Source organism: Myotis daubentonii, chromosome 17 (genome assembly GCF_963259705.1).
Source record: "Myotis daubentonii chromosome 17, mMyoDau2.1, whole genome shotgun sequence".
NCBI classification, from domain to species: domain Eukaryota; kingdom Metazoa; phylum Chordata; class Mammalia; order Chiroptera; family Vespertilionidae; genus Myotis; species Myotis daubentonii.
Window position 1 is genome coordinate 41628445 of NC_081856.1, and position 16866 is coordinate 41645310.

At 49.7% G+C, this 16866-nt stretch overlaps 1 protein-coding gene across 5 annotated transcripts in view; it reads right to left on the reverse strand.

Annotated features, from left to right (window-relative positions):
• Window positions 1–4236: 4236 nt before the first annotated feature.
• Window positions 4237–16866, reverse strand: part of GRHL2 (grainyhead like transcription factor 2) — a 119459-nt gene continuing 106829 nt past the window's right edge. For 4 of the 5 annotated variants that reach the window (XM_059672050.1, XM_059672046.1, XM_059672049.1 and 1 more), the window contains 4 exons: window positions 15947–16041; window positions 11688–11773; window positions 9268–9332; window positions 4237–7255 (listed from right to left, as the gene is read on the reverse strand). In XM_059672050.1, the coding sequence (XP_059528033.1) occupies window positions 7141–7255; window positions 9268–9332; window positions 11688–11773; window positions 15947–16041 (361 nt within the window). In that variant the 3' untranslated portion in view covers window positions 4237–7140. The remainder of the gene's footprint in view (window positions 7256–9267; window positions 9333–11687; window positions 11774–15946; window positions 16042–16866) is intronic. The other variant, XM_059672047.1, reaches the window with a different exon arrangement.

The following is a 16866-nucleotide window of genomic DNA, read 5'->3' on the forward strand; positions in this document are numbered from 1 at the left end:
CTCCTAAGGCTCTTGAAGCAGGGTAACACATTATTTAAAATTTTTATTTTTTATTTTTTGGTATTAGCAATGTAAGGAATGATAGTGCTACTGAACTCAAGGGGTTCCCTGGCTGGGATATCTATGCTAGAACAAGATGTGGTTGTCCTCAGGTAGTTTTATTTATTTGCAACAAGTAAAGGAGACAGGGGAATTCATATCCCAAGTTCTGTCTCCCAGAACAGAGGTTTAGCCATCGCTGTTACGCACTATTTAATTAATGACGTTTTCTTCTTTGCAGCTGGCTAAACTTCAGGTCAAGCTCACCAAGCTGCAGCTGAGGCTTCAAAATACTGTGCTGCCTTTTAGCATTTAGCAACATAGCATTTAGTAAAAGCTGCCCAGACCCGGAGACCTTTGTCTTATCTAACAGTATAAGCACTGAGTATTTTTATTGTTTTCTGCCATTTGACAGTTTTCAAATTATTCTTTAATTTGCTTTTTTAAAAATGTTTAGTAACCATGACAAGTTCACATGCTTTTTACTCATTCTTTTTTCTTCGGTTATAACTTCGAAGACAGTGCAGATTCTATTTGCATGAGGGGAGAAAGCAGAGACAGGGGAAAGGAGCTTTGGGGTTCTACTGCAATAGCTTTCTATTTTATTTATTTAAGTACTGTTCATCTTCACCCAAGAATATTTATCCATTGATTTAAAAAAAAAATTATATTTTTTTAGAAAGAGTGGAAGGGAGGGAGAGAGAGACAAAGATGTGAGAGAGACACATATCCATTGGTTGCCTTCTGCAAACGCCCCTTGGTCCGGGCCTCCGGCCTGCAACCAATTAGCAGGCCCTTGACGGAATCCAACCTGGGACCCTCCAGTCCGCTGGCCGAAGCTGTGACTACTGAGCCAAAGCGGCTCGGGCCGCAAGAGCTTTTTAAATCGCCTACCCACTGCTACCCTTGACCGCCTCCAAACAGCAACCAGGTAAGTCATTTAAAACGTTAACCAAATCCTGTCCCTCTCCTGCTTAAAACCATCCCGTGGCTTCCCGTGGCTTTTCAAGTAGAACTCGGCTGTGCCATGGCGGGCCCAGTGGAGCTGTGCAAGCTTGCTGACTGCACCGCAGCCTCGCCGGCCTCTGTTCCTCAAACGCCCCGCTCGCTTGCACATCCGTCCGTCCTGGCCTGTGACAGCCTTCGCTCACACAGGCGCTTGGCTCCTCCTCCGTGGCTTTTCGCGCAGACAGCACCTCCTCCGACAGGCCTTCCGCGCCTCCCCCATCACATCCATCCTTTCCTCTTCTTGCAGCACCTCTCGCAGCCTGAAATTATCCCCCGTGTCTGTTGGTTCGCTGGCTCTCTCTCGCTCTCCCAACCACCAAGTCCGGTAGGAGGCAGGCAGCCCAGGCCTCTCGACGACACATGGTTAGTCGGGGGACGATCGCGGTGCCCCCCGTCTTCAATGAAGGGGTTAACCGGGCGAACGAGCAGGTGTAAGTGGACGCACCCTCCAAAGGAAGCCAGGGCATTCTCGTTCCTGAGATCCTAGAAGCCTCGGGAGGAGGGAGTCTTAATAAGGACCCGGGGAGCGACCGCGGGGAATACATGGGAAGAACCGGGGCGACGCAGTCTTCACCCGCCGGAGAGCGCGCGGACCTGGCAGGGCGCTCGGAGGGAGCCGCTGGGCACAGGGCCATTCAGAAGTTTTCTTTTTTTAAGACACCGGGACCTGACGGAAAGCCAACGGAACACTCCGAGACCAGGAAGAGCCGAAGACCTGCGCGTCCCGGCGCACCTGGCGGAATCCACGCAAGACCCAGGACCCCCTGCAAACGCCTCCCGGTCCCCTCGCGGGTCGGCTTCCTCCGAGCGCTGAAAGGGCTTTCAAAATACTAAATGAAGTGGGCATCTTTTTTCTAAATTAAGAAAGTAACAATAACCACCATCTGAAAATGGCAAGAATGTACAGAGAAGGAAGTCTGGAAGCCGAATTCCGCTCATCTCCGGGGCCCGCCCCACGGACCCCCACTTTAGGCCTCCCAGGGGGCGGGGCGTGCCCACGGACACCACCGGGCTGGGGCCACTCAGGGAATGTTTAGATGTAAAAGTAGAGCCCCATGAATCTCTGTTAGAGGCCTTTGTAGAAGGAATTGGCAGTGGTGTCTACAGAGGTGCCCGTTCAACACCCCCTTCCTCTCTTTTGCTACTTCTGGATGATCAGGGGCCCCTCAACGTGCTCCCAAAATACCCACGCACCCACTTAGCAGAGCTCAGAGGAGTGCAAGGATGAAGGCCCCTACAGACAAAGGGTGTATTCTATTACGGTGGTAGACCAGAAAACCCACTCAGGGAATTTGTTGTTGTGGTTTTTAATTTATTTTTATTGATTTCAGAGAGGAAGGGAGAGGAAGAGAGAGGTAGAAACATCAATGATGAGAGGGAATCATTGATTGGCTGCCTCCTGCACGTTGAACCAAGCCCACAACCCAGGCATGTGCCCTTGACCAGAATCGAACCCAGGACCCTTCTGTCTGTAGGCCGATGCTCTATCCACTGAGGCAAATCGGCTAGGGCCACTCAGGGAATGTTTAGATGTAAAAGTAGAGCCCCATGAATCTCTGTTAGAGGCCTTTTTAGAGGGAATTGGCAGTGGTGTCTACAGAGGTGCCCGTTCAGATCTGCTGCAGCAAGAACCTGCTTCTGGAAGCACAGCTCATTAACAGGCCCCAGCTGCAACTTTTGGCGCCACCTGTGTTCACTCTGAGCCACACTCTTCCCAGGCTGCTTCCCATTAATGATGGCCCATGATGGGCTTATTAGGAACAGGCCAAGTTTACCCCAAATGGGATTCTTCCCACCAGCGACCTTTGCTCAGGGACTCTCCGCCGGCCTGGCCGAGGCAGTCTGAGGCTTGGGACCAAGCTTCCTTCCTTTCCTCTCTCCTTCACAGGGGTTCAGTCTGCATGCTGTCCCTCTATCCTCCTGTTCGTGTCCCTTTATCCTTTACATGAATTCCCACCGATAAATCTCCTGAACATCTAATCCGCTCTTAGCTTCTGCTTCTTGGAGGACCTGGACTGTTGACACAGTGACCATCCCTTCACCACTGCTACTGACCCTCCGAAACATAGGGCTCAGCCTCTGTGTCCCCAGAATGGGGCACAGCACCTGGTCCGCAGTAACTGAATTGGTAGAGTGGAAGGCAAGAGGTGGAATGGGGCCCCGTGGCCTTGGCAACTGGTCATCCTTGCCTAGTGGGAGAGGGGGTGGCACACCGGGTGAGCAAAGTTCACTGAACAGCAGGACAAAGACTGCCACGGGCCACGGGAGGGACTGCCTTGGGGGAGACCAGCTGTATCCTCAGCGGGACCTACAGGACCTACGTTGGCCAGTGGGGAAGGATTCAGACCCCCTACTTAGACCATGTAACGTGGATCTCGGCAACAAGGCCTCGTGGCCTGTTTCTAATCCCAGGATCTCTCCAGCAACCTCAACAAGCACTTCTCTGAACCTCCCTTGCCCTGCCCACTGGTCCAGACATAGAGGCTGCTGGGGATGCCACTGGGATTAAGTCAGAGAAGGTTTTCTGAAGGCAAGTTGTTAGCAAAGATTTGAAAGCTGTGGACAAGTATAGAGAGAGAAGGTGGGATACGGAAGAACACAGAAGTGCCACTTGTTTGGCCCAGAGAGGCTCTCAAGGGAGAATCAGGAATGACAGCTGAAGGAGTGTGGGTGGCTCAGCGGGTGGGTGTTCACTGAGGAAACACCAATAAATACCGACATAGTGGATAGAGGGGTTTACATTTGAGCTGACAGACACTAGCAAGCCTGTGGGTTCCAGGACAAGAGATCGTCATGATGAATTTGACATTTCAGCACGTGGTTTTGGCTTCTCTGTAGAGGTTGGTGCAGATGAACGAAGGAACCAGCAAGCTCTGTGCTCATTCAAGTTGGGAGAGAGGAAGGTCAAAGTGAATGGGCAGAACCGGCTCTGCCCTGAGGAACTGGTCAATAATAACTACCCTGGTGGCTTGTCCCTGCCACACTGAAGGCCTCTGGCTTCATTCAGCCCTCTTCTCACTTGACCTTGGGGTGGGACATAAGAAGGCGACCAGAGGAAACGCCCACAGCGGTGAGGCCCAGGACTAGAAGGTGCCACGGGGAACCCAGCATCTTCCCAGCTCACACAGAGGTTTCTTTCCGATCAAAGAACCACACCACCAACCTCACGAAAAGTACCAGACACCGTGATTTACTCTTACTTTATGAATATTTATTTTTTCTTCTTAAAAATGTACAAAAAATAAAATAACTGTATTTATAGTTTATAGATTCCCCCTCTCCCATTTACAAAACTATTAAGTTACATTTGCCTTTTTTTTTTTTTTAAACACAAGAGCAAATTGTCCATCTATCAATCTCCCTTGCTTGTCTTTAAGAAAGGGCTGTTCATAGAATTTGGCACAAACCCTCTGTTTTCGTTGCATTTCATGATTTTAAATAAGAAGGAAAATAAATGTTCGCTTCATTCCATGCTTCCTATGCTTGTGGCATGGGACGGGCCTTGGTCTTTTAGGGTCCAATTCCAAGATGACATCTGACTGCATTTTTCTGTTGGTCCCAATTTCCAAACACCTGTACAGTTTAAGCAATTTGGGTCTGTACTTAAAACACTTGTTTCACATGTCCCTCATTGTACATGGATTTAAAAAAAAAAAAAGCTTATTTATTTGACTGTGATTAACTTAGGGGACAACAAAAGAAGAGGAGGCAACATTTCCTATTTTTCTGGAGTGTTTTTACTCAGGAAATTTTCCTTGTCAGAGCTCTGCTACCTTCCATAGCGAAGAACAAATCATAGCTAAGCCATGGGCACGCTGAGAACGCAGAGGGAACCTGGTAAACATGAGGGACAGATCGGATGGCAGATGGCACTCGGCACCATCCTTTGGTGGCACTGACCGCATATTCTTTGTTCTGGCAGTGGCCACCACAATGATTCCTCAGTGACCGGGGACAAAGGCAAAAGCATTTCTGATTCATTCTCTGCCTAGGGCAGGACCAGCAAACATTTTCTCCACAGAGTCCAGAGAGAAGGGTAGGTAGCCTGTGTCAAACTGCCAATATTTTAACATCTTTTCCCTCACCCGGAGTCCTATGCCCTAGTCCAATAGTATTTGCCATTGTGTCCACCAATCATGTTGGAAACCACCCCTAAGGCAAGGAGCGTGGGAAGTGCATAGCATATCAGGCATTTCCAACACTGAGTGTGTCCATCTTAGAACAGAGCCCCATCAGGACCCAGGAGGGTCCTGCAGCTGCTAGTCCAGGACTGACAGTCACAGAGTGGAGAGGGAGGGGACAGACAGGAGCAGAGCTGAACCCAGGATGCGAACCTTTGGCACCATGGGAAGGGTGGGGGATGAGTTGTCCAGAAGACACACAGGAAGGCGTCCCCTTTCCGCCACCCAGAGGTCTTCCTAAGCATGGCACCTGCCCTCCATTCCATTCAAATCCTCTGTAGCGTCAACGAGAAACAGCTGGGCTGGAGGCAGCCTGTCCATCCTGCTAGGCGCCCCACGGGCAGGTGGCTGGGAGGGCAGGGAGCCCTCGGAGAGAAAGATAAGACATCAAAGTGCTTTACAAACAAATCTGGGCCCTTACATAAAACCTGTCCTGGATCTCGGACCTTGGGTGGGGGATGTGTCTGGCTACCAAAAAGTTGGTTCTTCCACCCACGCAGGTGAATGCAAACCCCTGGACCACCTACCTGCTCCCTCAAAGAGAGAAGTGGCCCAGGACGGTTCAAGCTTTTGCAATTGTTTAGGGAAGTGTGTTTTCTCATCATCTCTCAGGACCTGTAGCAGGAGGTGGAGTTCTCCTCTGCAGGCTGGTTTCAGAAGAGCCAGGGCTCTTCGGGCACTGTCCCTCCTTCCCAACCCAGCAGCCAGGAGCAGAGGCAGCTGGTCCCTCCCACGCCAGCACTGAGGCCCAGGAGGCCGCCCTGGCCTGTCTGTTCAGACATGAACTGCTGGCACCGCTCTCAGCACTGCAGTCGGGCGTTAAGGGGGCCACTTGAGATGAAGGACATGCTCGTAAACTGCGCGGCACTGCACAGTGGCCAGGATCCTCATGACAAGCTCAGGCAGTGCCAGCACCAAAGCCGGAGGAGCTGGGGCCTCAGGCTCTCTGACCTTTCCCACAAGGCAGCTCAGAGGAGACCCAAGCAAAGCACATCACCGTGAGACAGAGGCGGCTCCAGAGTAGGCGTGCCCATGGGAGAGGACGGGGCTCCCTCTGTGGACAGGACTGAGTTCCTGGCCGTGCCCCCTGGAGCTTGTCTTGGCACCCACCATAGTCACCTACACCCTGGAGGCCACCTCCGAGCCCAGTGTGTCTCCCACACAGCAAAGAGGCAGAAACCTCTTGTAGAAAGCAGTGCCTCCCGTAGGCCAGTGGCAGTAAACATGCCCACATACCACAGGCAAAATATATTATTGCAATATTATAAACACTATGTACATGATAGCCAGCATGCCTTCTGTGTCACCCACTAAGTACATGGCAGCTGAATGTCTTCCTGCACAAGGCCCGATGGCCGCTTGCTGAGGACCCGGGAGGTATCTAGCAAGATGACCTTCCCCGGTCAACCTGAAGGGTTGACCAGCAAGGGGACCTCCACCTCTTACCCCACCTCTGACCAGTGCACCCAGGAGCAGCTCATTTTGTCCAGCCACGCGGGAGAAGTGGAGAGGTGAGACAGATGAGACCAGACCTTTTCAGGCTCTTCGAGATGAATGGGTTGGCGGGGCTGCCCTTGAAGGCTCTTGATGGCGTCATCTGGAGCCAGTGGTGACCTGCAGAGTCCTGGAAGGCCTGGTCCTGGGCTCCAGAAAAAGGTGGGCAATAAATAAGGGTCTGACAGATGCAAGGTCCCTTCCCGAGGGGCTCCGGCCTCAGCTCCAGAGCAGGAGCTGGTGGACGGGCCAGACGCACTGACAAGGAGTGGGGCTGTACGCCTGGCCCCGCCTCCAGCACGGTCGTGTAACAGCAGTTGTGAGATGGGTGAGGTGGGTCTGCGGGTTCCGGGGCTGGGCTCCTCCTTTCCCAGGGAGGAGTGCACGGAGGGGTCCTGCGAGGGCAAGCCGACCGGGCTCAGATCTCCATGAGTGTGATCTTGAAACCTTCCACCATGCTCTCCATGTGGAGGATGAAGGTGTCCTCGTTGGAGTAGTGTTCAATGATGTTGTCATCCATGTTCACCAAGATGCTGGGAGGGGCGGGGGGACAAAGGTGCCATGAACAGTGTGCTCGGGCAAGGGTAGACCCCAGGCCGGGGGCTCCCTTTGCCATTCCTTTGCAAGGGAGGCCAGGAGGGGTGGAGGAGAGAGGCGACAAAGCAAGGGAAGAAGACACACGCTCAACTGTCTTTCTACAGAAACAAGTTGCAGGAAAGCAAAGCCTCAATTTCTCAGAACTAACCTCCTGATTCCTTATTAAACAGGACTTCAGAGATCATTCAACTCAACCCTCTAGATATAGATGGGTAAACTGAGGCCCAGAGGAGTTAACAGAGGCTAAACTCACAGACTTGGTTATTGACATACGGACAGAGCCAGGACCCGAACAGTTAGGTGCCCCATTTTCATGGCCTCTGGAAGATGTATTGTAAAAAGTATCCTGCACTAGGAGGAAGAGGAAAATAAACCAGAACTGCAGCCAGCCTCCGCTGAGCATGTCCTGTGTTCCAGGGTGACAGAGACCTTGCACTTCATCCTCACAGCGACCTTCCAGGTAGGTGTGATTGGTGCCATTTTGCAAAAGAGAAAACTAAGCTCAGTGAGGTTAAATCACTCCCCAAGTTCACGGCTGAGCAGGGTTTTGAAACTAGCTTTGCCTCCCTCTGAAGTTCATCCTTTACCCCATGTGACCTACTCCTTGGTTAACGATCCCCAGTGGAGTTAGTTGTAAGAGAGTCAATGACTTTCAGGGTCTGTCCATGACTTCGAAGTTCTGGAGTCAATCCCCTCCATCGAAGTCAAACAGATCTTACTCTGAGAATGAAAAACTGACTATCGTTTTACAGCCATGTGTCATCGGGCAAGTTGTTTAGACTCTCAGAGCTTCAGTTTATTCTTCTGCAAGAATAAGAATAACAACCCTGCTTTAAAGGCTTGTTGTTAGGATTAAAGTATTTAGCCCAGGGCCTGGCGCAGTGCTCAATGAAAGTGAAATGTTATCATCATCGGCAGGGACTTCGCGCTGAGGGTTTGTGCTCAGCAGCGAGATCTCGAGACTCCACTCATCTCACGATCAGGGGTAAACCCAGACTATGGCATTGACCTTGGGAAGAATTGCAAAACGCATTTTAGTGAGCTTTCCAGCAAAGGCTCAAGTGGAAAGTGTTTCTTGCTTGACTCCCCATCAACCAAGAGACCTCATGACTGAGAAAGGCTGAGTGACCAGATGATCAGTTTCCTTTATGACAGTCCCGGAGAAAAGTTTCAAGACCCATCTGCTGCTTTTCATAGGAAAATGGCCCCAGAAGCTGCCTTCATAAAGGCCCTCTGGCTCTAGACTCAGCTCCTGCAGCCTCTACTCTTAGAGCCTCAGCGGAAGCCCCAGGGGCCTGGAGGTGGCAGAGAGCAGAATGAGCAGCTAAGCACTTGAGCTCTGGGGCCACAGGCCTGGGTTCAAATCTGTGTCCCACCTGCTGACCATGAGCCCTCAGGCAAGATGCTGAACCTCCATGCGGCTCACTTTCCTCATCAGTAAAGGAGGGGTAAGAGTCTATCTGACAGAGTGGGGAGGAACAGAGCAGTGCATAGCAAACAGGGGACCCAGAACCCACCGAACACCCACTAATGAGAGCTGCTGTCCTTAACACTGAGAACAAGCAGGTCCAGCGATCATTTAGAGCATTTTGCTTATAGTTACTCGGGAAGAAGGAATTCTTTCTGTTCCCGCTGTGTAGCCTGGAAGCCAACTCCAAGAGCAGCATGGGATTCACTACACACTCCACTCTACAGAAGGGTGACATGGCCACTCTCCCCACTTCTAGACCCCTCTATCCCACCCACTAATCCTGTCACCGGGATGACAATGCACCCCCCCCCCCTCATTAAAGGGCCTTGAAATGCACTGCACTTGGAAGAATGACACACAATTTTATAAAAGGTGGGCAACGGAACCTAGCAAAAGAGAGGCACCATCTTTTTTTTAAGGCACTATGTTGACTTATCTGATTTGAAAGTTAATTTAAGTTCCATTTTTTTTTCTTACCCTTTTTTGCTTTTCTTGTAAAGCTTAGTTATCTTCTCTACGGGCAGCCCGTATTTCTCGGATATCTGTAACACCAACGACAAAAAGGCAGGTGAGCAGAGGGGAGTCCAAGCAGAAGCACGAGAGGAGTTCCGACTTAATTCTCCTGGAGGTTTTCCGGGAGCCAGTGTCCTTCACGCACGAGTCAAACTCTCAAAACACCTCATTTGCAAGGCTTACTTCTCCCTTTGGACAAACCTTCCATCATTCACCAACATTTCCAGCCTCTGGGAACGTCATCTATGATAAAGGTGTCATTCCAGATCAGTCAGGAAAGGTGGACCCTTATCATGATGTGATTTAAGTAGGTGGCCATATAGGAAAAACTTAACAAGTTAAACTGGATCCCTTCTCCCAGTCCTACATCAAAATAATCCGATCCAAGGTTTCCATACAAGAAATCATACGAGAAGATGAAACCATACAAGAAGAAACCAATGGGTCACTTCTTTGTATGGATATCATCTTCAAGTAAGGAAGATCTTTCCAAGCAAGATATGAAACCTGAAGAAAAAAAGATCAAAGGTTGATAAAACAACACAGAATTAAAAGTACTGATATAGCAAAAGCCACCATAAAGAGCTGAGGCCAAATAATACACCGGGAAACATTTTGGCAGCACGAATGATAGACATGGAACTAATTTCCTTAAGTTAGAAAGAATTCCTGCAAATCAAAACAAATACAAAAAAAATCTGACAATTCAAGGGAAAAGGAAAAAAAACAACATGAAGCAGTAATTTGCAGAAAAAAGACAATAGGACAATAGGCATATGAAAAAAAGGAACCATCTCATACATAATTTAAAAGTTCAAATTAAAGCAACAAAATACTACTTTTAATCCACCAGACTAACAAAAGCTAAAAAAAAAAAACAACTTAGAATACAGTGTCAGAGTATGAGAGACAGCAACTCTTCTGTTCCATAGATGGGAGAGCGACAAGCTCAGTCGTTTTGGAGGGAGATTTGGCACATGTTGTTGAAATTAAAAATCCATATCTCCTTTGACCCACATATTTCACATCTAGTTGACTGGTCTACAGAAATACACTCAGATGTATGCAAAGCTCTTCAAAGAATCACTGTTGCCCTGACCGGTTTGGCTCAGTGGATAGAGCGTCGGCCTGTGGACTGAAAGGTCCCAGGTTCGATTCCGGTCAAGGGCATGTACCTTGGTTGCGGGCACATCCCCAGCAGGAGAAGTGCAGGAGGCAGCTGGTCGATGTTTCTCTCTCATCAATGTTTCTAACTCTCTATCTCTCTCCTTTCCTCTCTGTAAAAAATCAATAAAATATATTTAAAAAAAAAAAAAAGAATCACTGTTCATAATGCAGACACTGTGGATCATAAACATCCAGTAAGCACATTTTGATATTTTCACAGTTGAAAACCAGGCATTCATTAGGTTGTTAAAAAAAAAATTGAGAAGCATATACTAACATAGTACTAACATACTAAGTCTTAACCAAAAGAGGTCGTATTTGTATTTTAGATTACACTACCACAGCTAGCAAGACACTTCCTAATTGCCCTAACCCAGTGGTCGGCAAACTCATTAGTCAACAGATCCAAATATTAACAGTACAACGATTGAAATTTCTTTTTAGACCCAAATCTTTTAAACTTAAACTATACAGGTAGGTACATTGTTATTAACTTAATTAGGGTACTCCTAAGGCTTAGGAAGAGCCACACTCAAGGGGCCAAAGAGCCGCATGTGGCTCGCGAGCCGCAACTTGCTGACCAAGGCCCTAACCGGTTTGGCTCAGCGGATAGAGTGTCAGCCTGCGGACTCAAGGGTTCCAGGTTCGATTCTGGTCAAGGGCATGTACCTTGGTTGTGGGCACATCCCTAGTAGGGAGTGTGCGGGAGGCAGCTGATCGATGTTTCTCTCTCATCGATGTTTCTAACTCTCTATCCCTCTCCCTTCCTCTCTGTAAAAAATCAACAAAATATATATTTTTAAAAAAGACACTTCCTAATTGTTCCTGTTCTGTGCATATTTGGAAGTTAAACATATCTAATTCGGTGTAATGCAAAGAGACAAATGGAAACTCACAGTTTAAAAAAAAAAAAAACAAGAGAGGCACTCACAGTCTAACCTTTCTCCATGGCCTCTTACTCTGATCAGCCTTAAACTGACAGGGAATTGGCAGTTTTTCAACGTTTCCTTCTCTTAAAGTGCTAAGAAGCCCTGACAGTATGGAAACCAGTGTCTCCATAAATCTCCGCTTTTTCTTCTCCTTTGTAAAGCTCACTCCAGAGCCATCTCAAGGCTGCATTTTAATGAAGGGATTCCAGCTCAGGAGAACACAAGCAGGTTTCCTGGGAGCAGTTGGGGGGGGCGGGGGGCGGCGGGGGGAGGAGGTTCATGGCTTACCGCTTCCATCAGGCCCTTCACGGTGGGAGATTTCAACATCAAGGCATCGAACACATCATCAGTCTCCTTCCTCACGTACAAAAGCACTGGAAGAGCAAGGGAGGAAAGGGTTAATGAGGAGCCCACACAACCCCTGCAGCCACCACAGGAGACTGCTTCCTGTCACTCAGGCCTGGGACCCTGATGATCTACCCTCCGGCCCCTGAGCCACACCCGGGTGAGGAGGCAGTTCCCTGGGCAACCTGTGGCAGGGACTGTTAGGGAGCAACGCGATGATATTTGGGGACCAACTGGCAATTGGGTACCAACACCCAGCAAGCTGTTTCACACATTGTTCACATGCTGCGAATTTCTCACGGTGCATACGTGATCTCTTTGGGAGATCTCTTTCTGAGACCTCTGTCTTCTATTTATTTGTTTGATCGTTCAACAACTATTGCTGAAGTCCCACCGGGGCCGCTGGGGCCCAGACTGTGTGCGAGGAGCTGAGGTCGCAGCCATGAGTGGAGACGCAGCCTGCCCTTAAGCTCGTGGCCCACTCGGAAAGGCGGGCATTCCTCAGAAGCAGACAACTAGACAGCGTCCTAGGAGCCATGAAGGAAAAAGACAGGAGAAAGTGCTTACCGGGGCCTGAGCTTTCCAGAAAGTTACCTTGTAGGAGTTCTGAGTTACGAAGGGTGTATAGGCATCAACACAGGCGAGGGGTGGCGGGGGTGTGGGGGGGGCAGGGAGAGAAAGAGGACATGAGAGCAAACATGAGCGCAAACTCCAGCAGACACAGTGACATGTGCCATGGCCCGGGAGGGAGGCGGTGCATTTCAGAAGCAAGTGGGTAAGAGTCCGACAGTCCTGGCTTTGACCCCAGTTCAGCCTGCGGTGGGGCCTGGTCATGGAACCCCTCCAAGCTTTGTGTTTTGTTTTGTTTTGTTTTCCTGTAAAACAGGGATGATGATAATATCTACCTCATAAGAGTGCCTTGGGGGTTAAGTGAAATGACCTCCATGTGGGACGCTGGGCGCACAGCAAGCACCCATTCCTCAGTGAATGCTGTTAGGGAGCAATCGCCGCGGCTCCCTGCCCTCAGTGAGGGTGAGGGCAGCCTTCTGTTCGTTTCTCTGTCGCAAAACCTTCTGAATTCGACAACGCACAGGCAATGAGAGATGGCAGGGACCCAGGTGTCATCAGAGAGGCCGAGACCCTTCACCACTGCATCCCTTTCCTACAGCAACTGCACCTGCCATTCAGATGCGGCCCTGCAGCCCCGCAAGCTGACTGCCCTTCCTCAGCCCCAGCGACAGGGATTCTGGTTCCTGCTTCAGAGAGAAGGGAGAGGCCGAGGCTGAAGCCCAGTGCACCGGCCACTGAGCAGCACGCACAGGAAAACAGCCCTGCTGAGCCTGGGCCCCGACTACAGTCAGATCCCCACTGAGCTACGCTCACCGCCAACCCGAAGGCATGAAGTTGGCCTGGAAATGAAATCAGCTCGAACCCAGACTCCCGCATCTCTCCCCTCCCCGTCCCCGAGGACTTCATTGCAGAAGCTGCTTCTAAAGGCAGAGTCTGCACGTGCACATGGGTTCTGCCGGGACGTTCTGCAGCCGGCAGATGGTCAGTTGTGTATGAAGGAAACAAAACAAAACAAACCACCTGATGCACTGCAGCTTCTTGTCTTTGCCCCGGATAAAAGCCAAACGCCAAGTAAACAGAGCGAATGTGCCTCCAGAGAGCTCCCAATTCCATCCTTTGGAAGGAATGTTTTATAGCCTCCATTCCAGCTCAAATGACCTAGTGGCAGACCGTCAAACCTCAGAGGGAAGGCACGGGAGGGTGGGGGTGAGGGGGCGAGATCAATCAAAGGACTTGTATGCATGCATATAAGCATAACCAACGGACACAAAGACCAGGGGGTGAGGGCATGCGTGGAGGGGGGAGACAACGGAGGGATAAGAACACATATGTAATATCTTAATCAATAAAGAAAACAAAATAATTAAAAATAAATAAAATAAAATAAAATGATCTAGTGGCATCATAAGAGGACCCAGAGTCAGCAGTACAACAAGGAACAATTAGACCACGGGACCTCAACTACCCCTAGATGAGAAAAATTAAAGGAAAAATAACTAATGAAATAAAACAAAACAGAAACAATAACAGCTCTCACTAGTGGCTGTTCCAGATGAGCCTTCTGTAGCTTCTTCCCACAGCCTCCAGCAGAGAAATGTAATCTCCAGTCTGAGCCTCAGGAAACCCCAAACCATGTTCTATTCAAATGGATTTACAAATCTTCATTTCACTTAACCCCCAAGGCACTCTTATGAGGTAGATATTATCACCAACTTATAACCCATCATCCCATGACTTTTATCAACTCTAGACTAGCTGAACAGAGTCTTATAACCAAAACATCTGATTGTCCTTGAAATCAGATGGCTTGGGGGAGGGTGAAAGGTGGTATAGGGGCATGATGACCGGCTGCGGGACCCCCTCCAAGGGCAGTGCCCATTCTCCTGCCGGGCTCAGCACGCCCCCGGGTGCCCAGGGAGCTGGCTCTCCTGAACTGTGTGTCCCTGGCAAAGCTCTCTAAGAACCCCTGCTGCCGATGCAATCGCGCCCATCGCCCATCTCAGACCCTGGCAAAGGCAGCGGCCACAGGGGCAGCCCCCAGGGGCTCCAGACACAGCCACCCTGAGGAGTGGCCAGAAAGGCAGAACAACAGAAAATGACATTTATGCTCCTTTTCTCTCCCGGAGAACTTCTAACGAATCAACAAAGGAAGTGGCACTGACGCCGATTCCCTGTGCTGGTCAGAGAGGCTCAGACTGGGAGCTCCAGGCAGGGCTCAGTAGCACCAGCGTCCTTTTCCAAAGGAAAGCTGCGCCTGGAGAACACTTTCTCCATGGCTGGCAGGTTGCAGCGCCCCCAAGTGTCCGTATGATGATGTTTCAAAGGCCAGATACTTGCTTTTCATCATACTAGTAGCCCAATACAATTCAATTCCTAGCAGCACATTTTTGTCCTGACTTCAAAATCTCAAAATAATGAGAAGCACTTCTTTGGACTAGCCAGCAGATACTACATATGGATGCAAGCCGGACTAATTGTGCCTGTGTGATTCTTTGATTTCCATCCAGCTCTGCCCTCATTCTAGTGTGAGATAAGAAGGCAGGCAGAATGGAGCTCAACACGCACTCAAACATTTGAGGGTGAGCCTGTGATGTCAGAAAATCTTTTACAGGTTTAAATGTTGCTAATGTAACTAACACCATCCAGACACGTATGATCTTTCACTTGAAATGCTAATTACTTATTCACAATGATGATAAGATAGCTTAAGTAGATCCAGGCCTAATCATAAAACACAAGTGGATCAGGCACTTGAGTTACGTGTTTTACGTACATTCATTCACACAACGGTCCTCACAGCAACTCTATGAAGTAGGTGCTCTTGTCATCCCCAATTTACAGATGAGGAATCTGAAGGAGCAGAAGACCTCTCCAAGGTCACACAACTCTACGGGCTGGGGAGGCTACAGTCTGCTCTTGACCACAGAGTAGGTTCCATGTCAACAAATGGGGGGAGGGAGATGACATTTCTCAACAAAAAACTCAAGCCTGTGTGGATGGTGACGTGTGGGTATATTTAACATGGTAATCTGACACATTAGAAGTTGAAGGTCTTTGGAAGCTAACGGAATTAGCTACAGCAAGATATGGGGTGACTGTGCCCCCCCTCCCCACACACACACACACACACACACACACACACACACACATTGACAAGCCTGTGCTTCATTTCTTACTTTCTTGGTGAAGTAGAATAAGACCCTCGACTGAGAGAAAATGAGTAAATGGTGATGTCACAGAAAACAGGTTCATTTGCTTGTGTGAGATGAATCGTGCCTCTACTGAACAATTCTCATGGCGGGTGCTTCTGCTGTTGTCACACACACAGCAAGCATTTCTTTTTAACCTTATATCTCACTGCACGATGAGTCAGTATGTTCATTACATTTCTCCCGAAGCAAAGGCAAGAACCAGTGCCCAGAAAGAATACACATGTGCTTACAGTGCTTCAAAAGACAGGCTTTAAAGCCAAGAAGACTGTGACCTTCCTGTGTCAGTAACAATCATAACAATCCCCAGGCCCGCACTGAACCATAAGGGTGTGGACGGGGCTATGTGTTCTTGGTCAACCACCCGCTCCCACTCATCATGGGAGGATCGGTCTTTCAGTAATGCCGAAAGGGGAGAGGTACCTCGCTTCATCCCTTCTTCTTTTATCTGCTTGGAAGGTGTTGGGCCAAAGTCCTCTTCCATGGGCCTGAACATCCGTTTAACAAGGACACTGCTGCTAGAAAAGATGAGCAGAAACTATTCAATAAAGCAGACAGGGTACTAGCACAAAGGTTCATGTGTGGCAGTCCCTATCTTTTCCCTTTGTTTATACCATCCCTGGTTCTCCACAGCCTCCTTCTTCCCCCTGCAGGTCCCAAGTCATCCCTGTTTGAGGCAGAACCCCCTCACCCCCACTATCTTTAGGACATGGATCAAAGACATACTTCTCATTATTGAATATGGATCTACAAAGGTGAGACCTCTGGGTTTCACTCACTCTGTCCTGCACTGAACCCCTGCTCAGATCAGGGCTGGGGAGTAGTAGGAGTGAGTCCTGGTGAACACTTATTCTTGTGGCCTCCAAGTTACACCAGCCCCCTCTGAACTAGCTAGGGCCTGGGGGTCCTGCACTGTCCTGCCAGCCCCCTGCAGGCACAGGGGGACCTGTGGAAATGGTGCAGGCCTACCTCACTGGTTCTCAGTTATAAGGTTGCCCTCACCTCCTGCTGTTCAATGCCTCCATCTGGCTGGAGCAGATGAGCCTGCAGTGACGGAAGTTCCCTAGAGACCCAGACCTCAGCTGCCCAGCTCTTCCTCCCCCTTACGAGAGGGTTTCAGTCCCCCTTCCTGAGAGCTCATGGTGTGGTGGCCCTGCATGTCCCCAACTGGGCCAGGTCTGATAGCTCTGCATTTCCTGCCGAAGTTCCTGCTCTTTCTGGGCACTCTAAGGAACGGGGGGGGGGGGGGGGGGGGGGGGGGCGGGCGGGGAGGAACGGTCCAGGAGGAATGCAAATTGGAAAAATAGGCTGTCTGAAGGGAAAGCATTGATGCTATGGTCCCT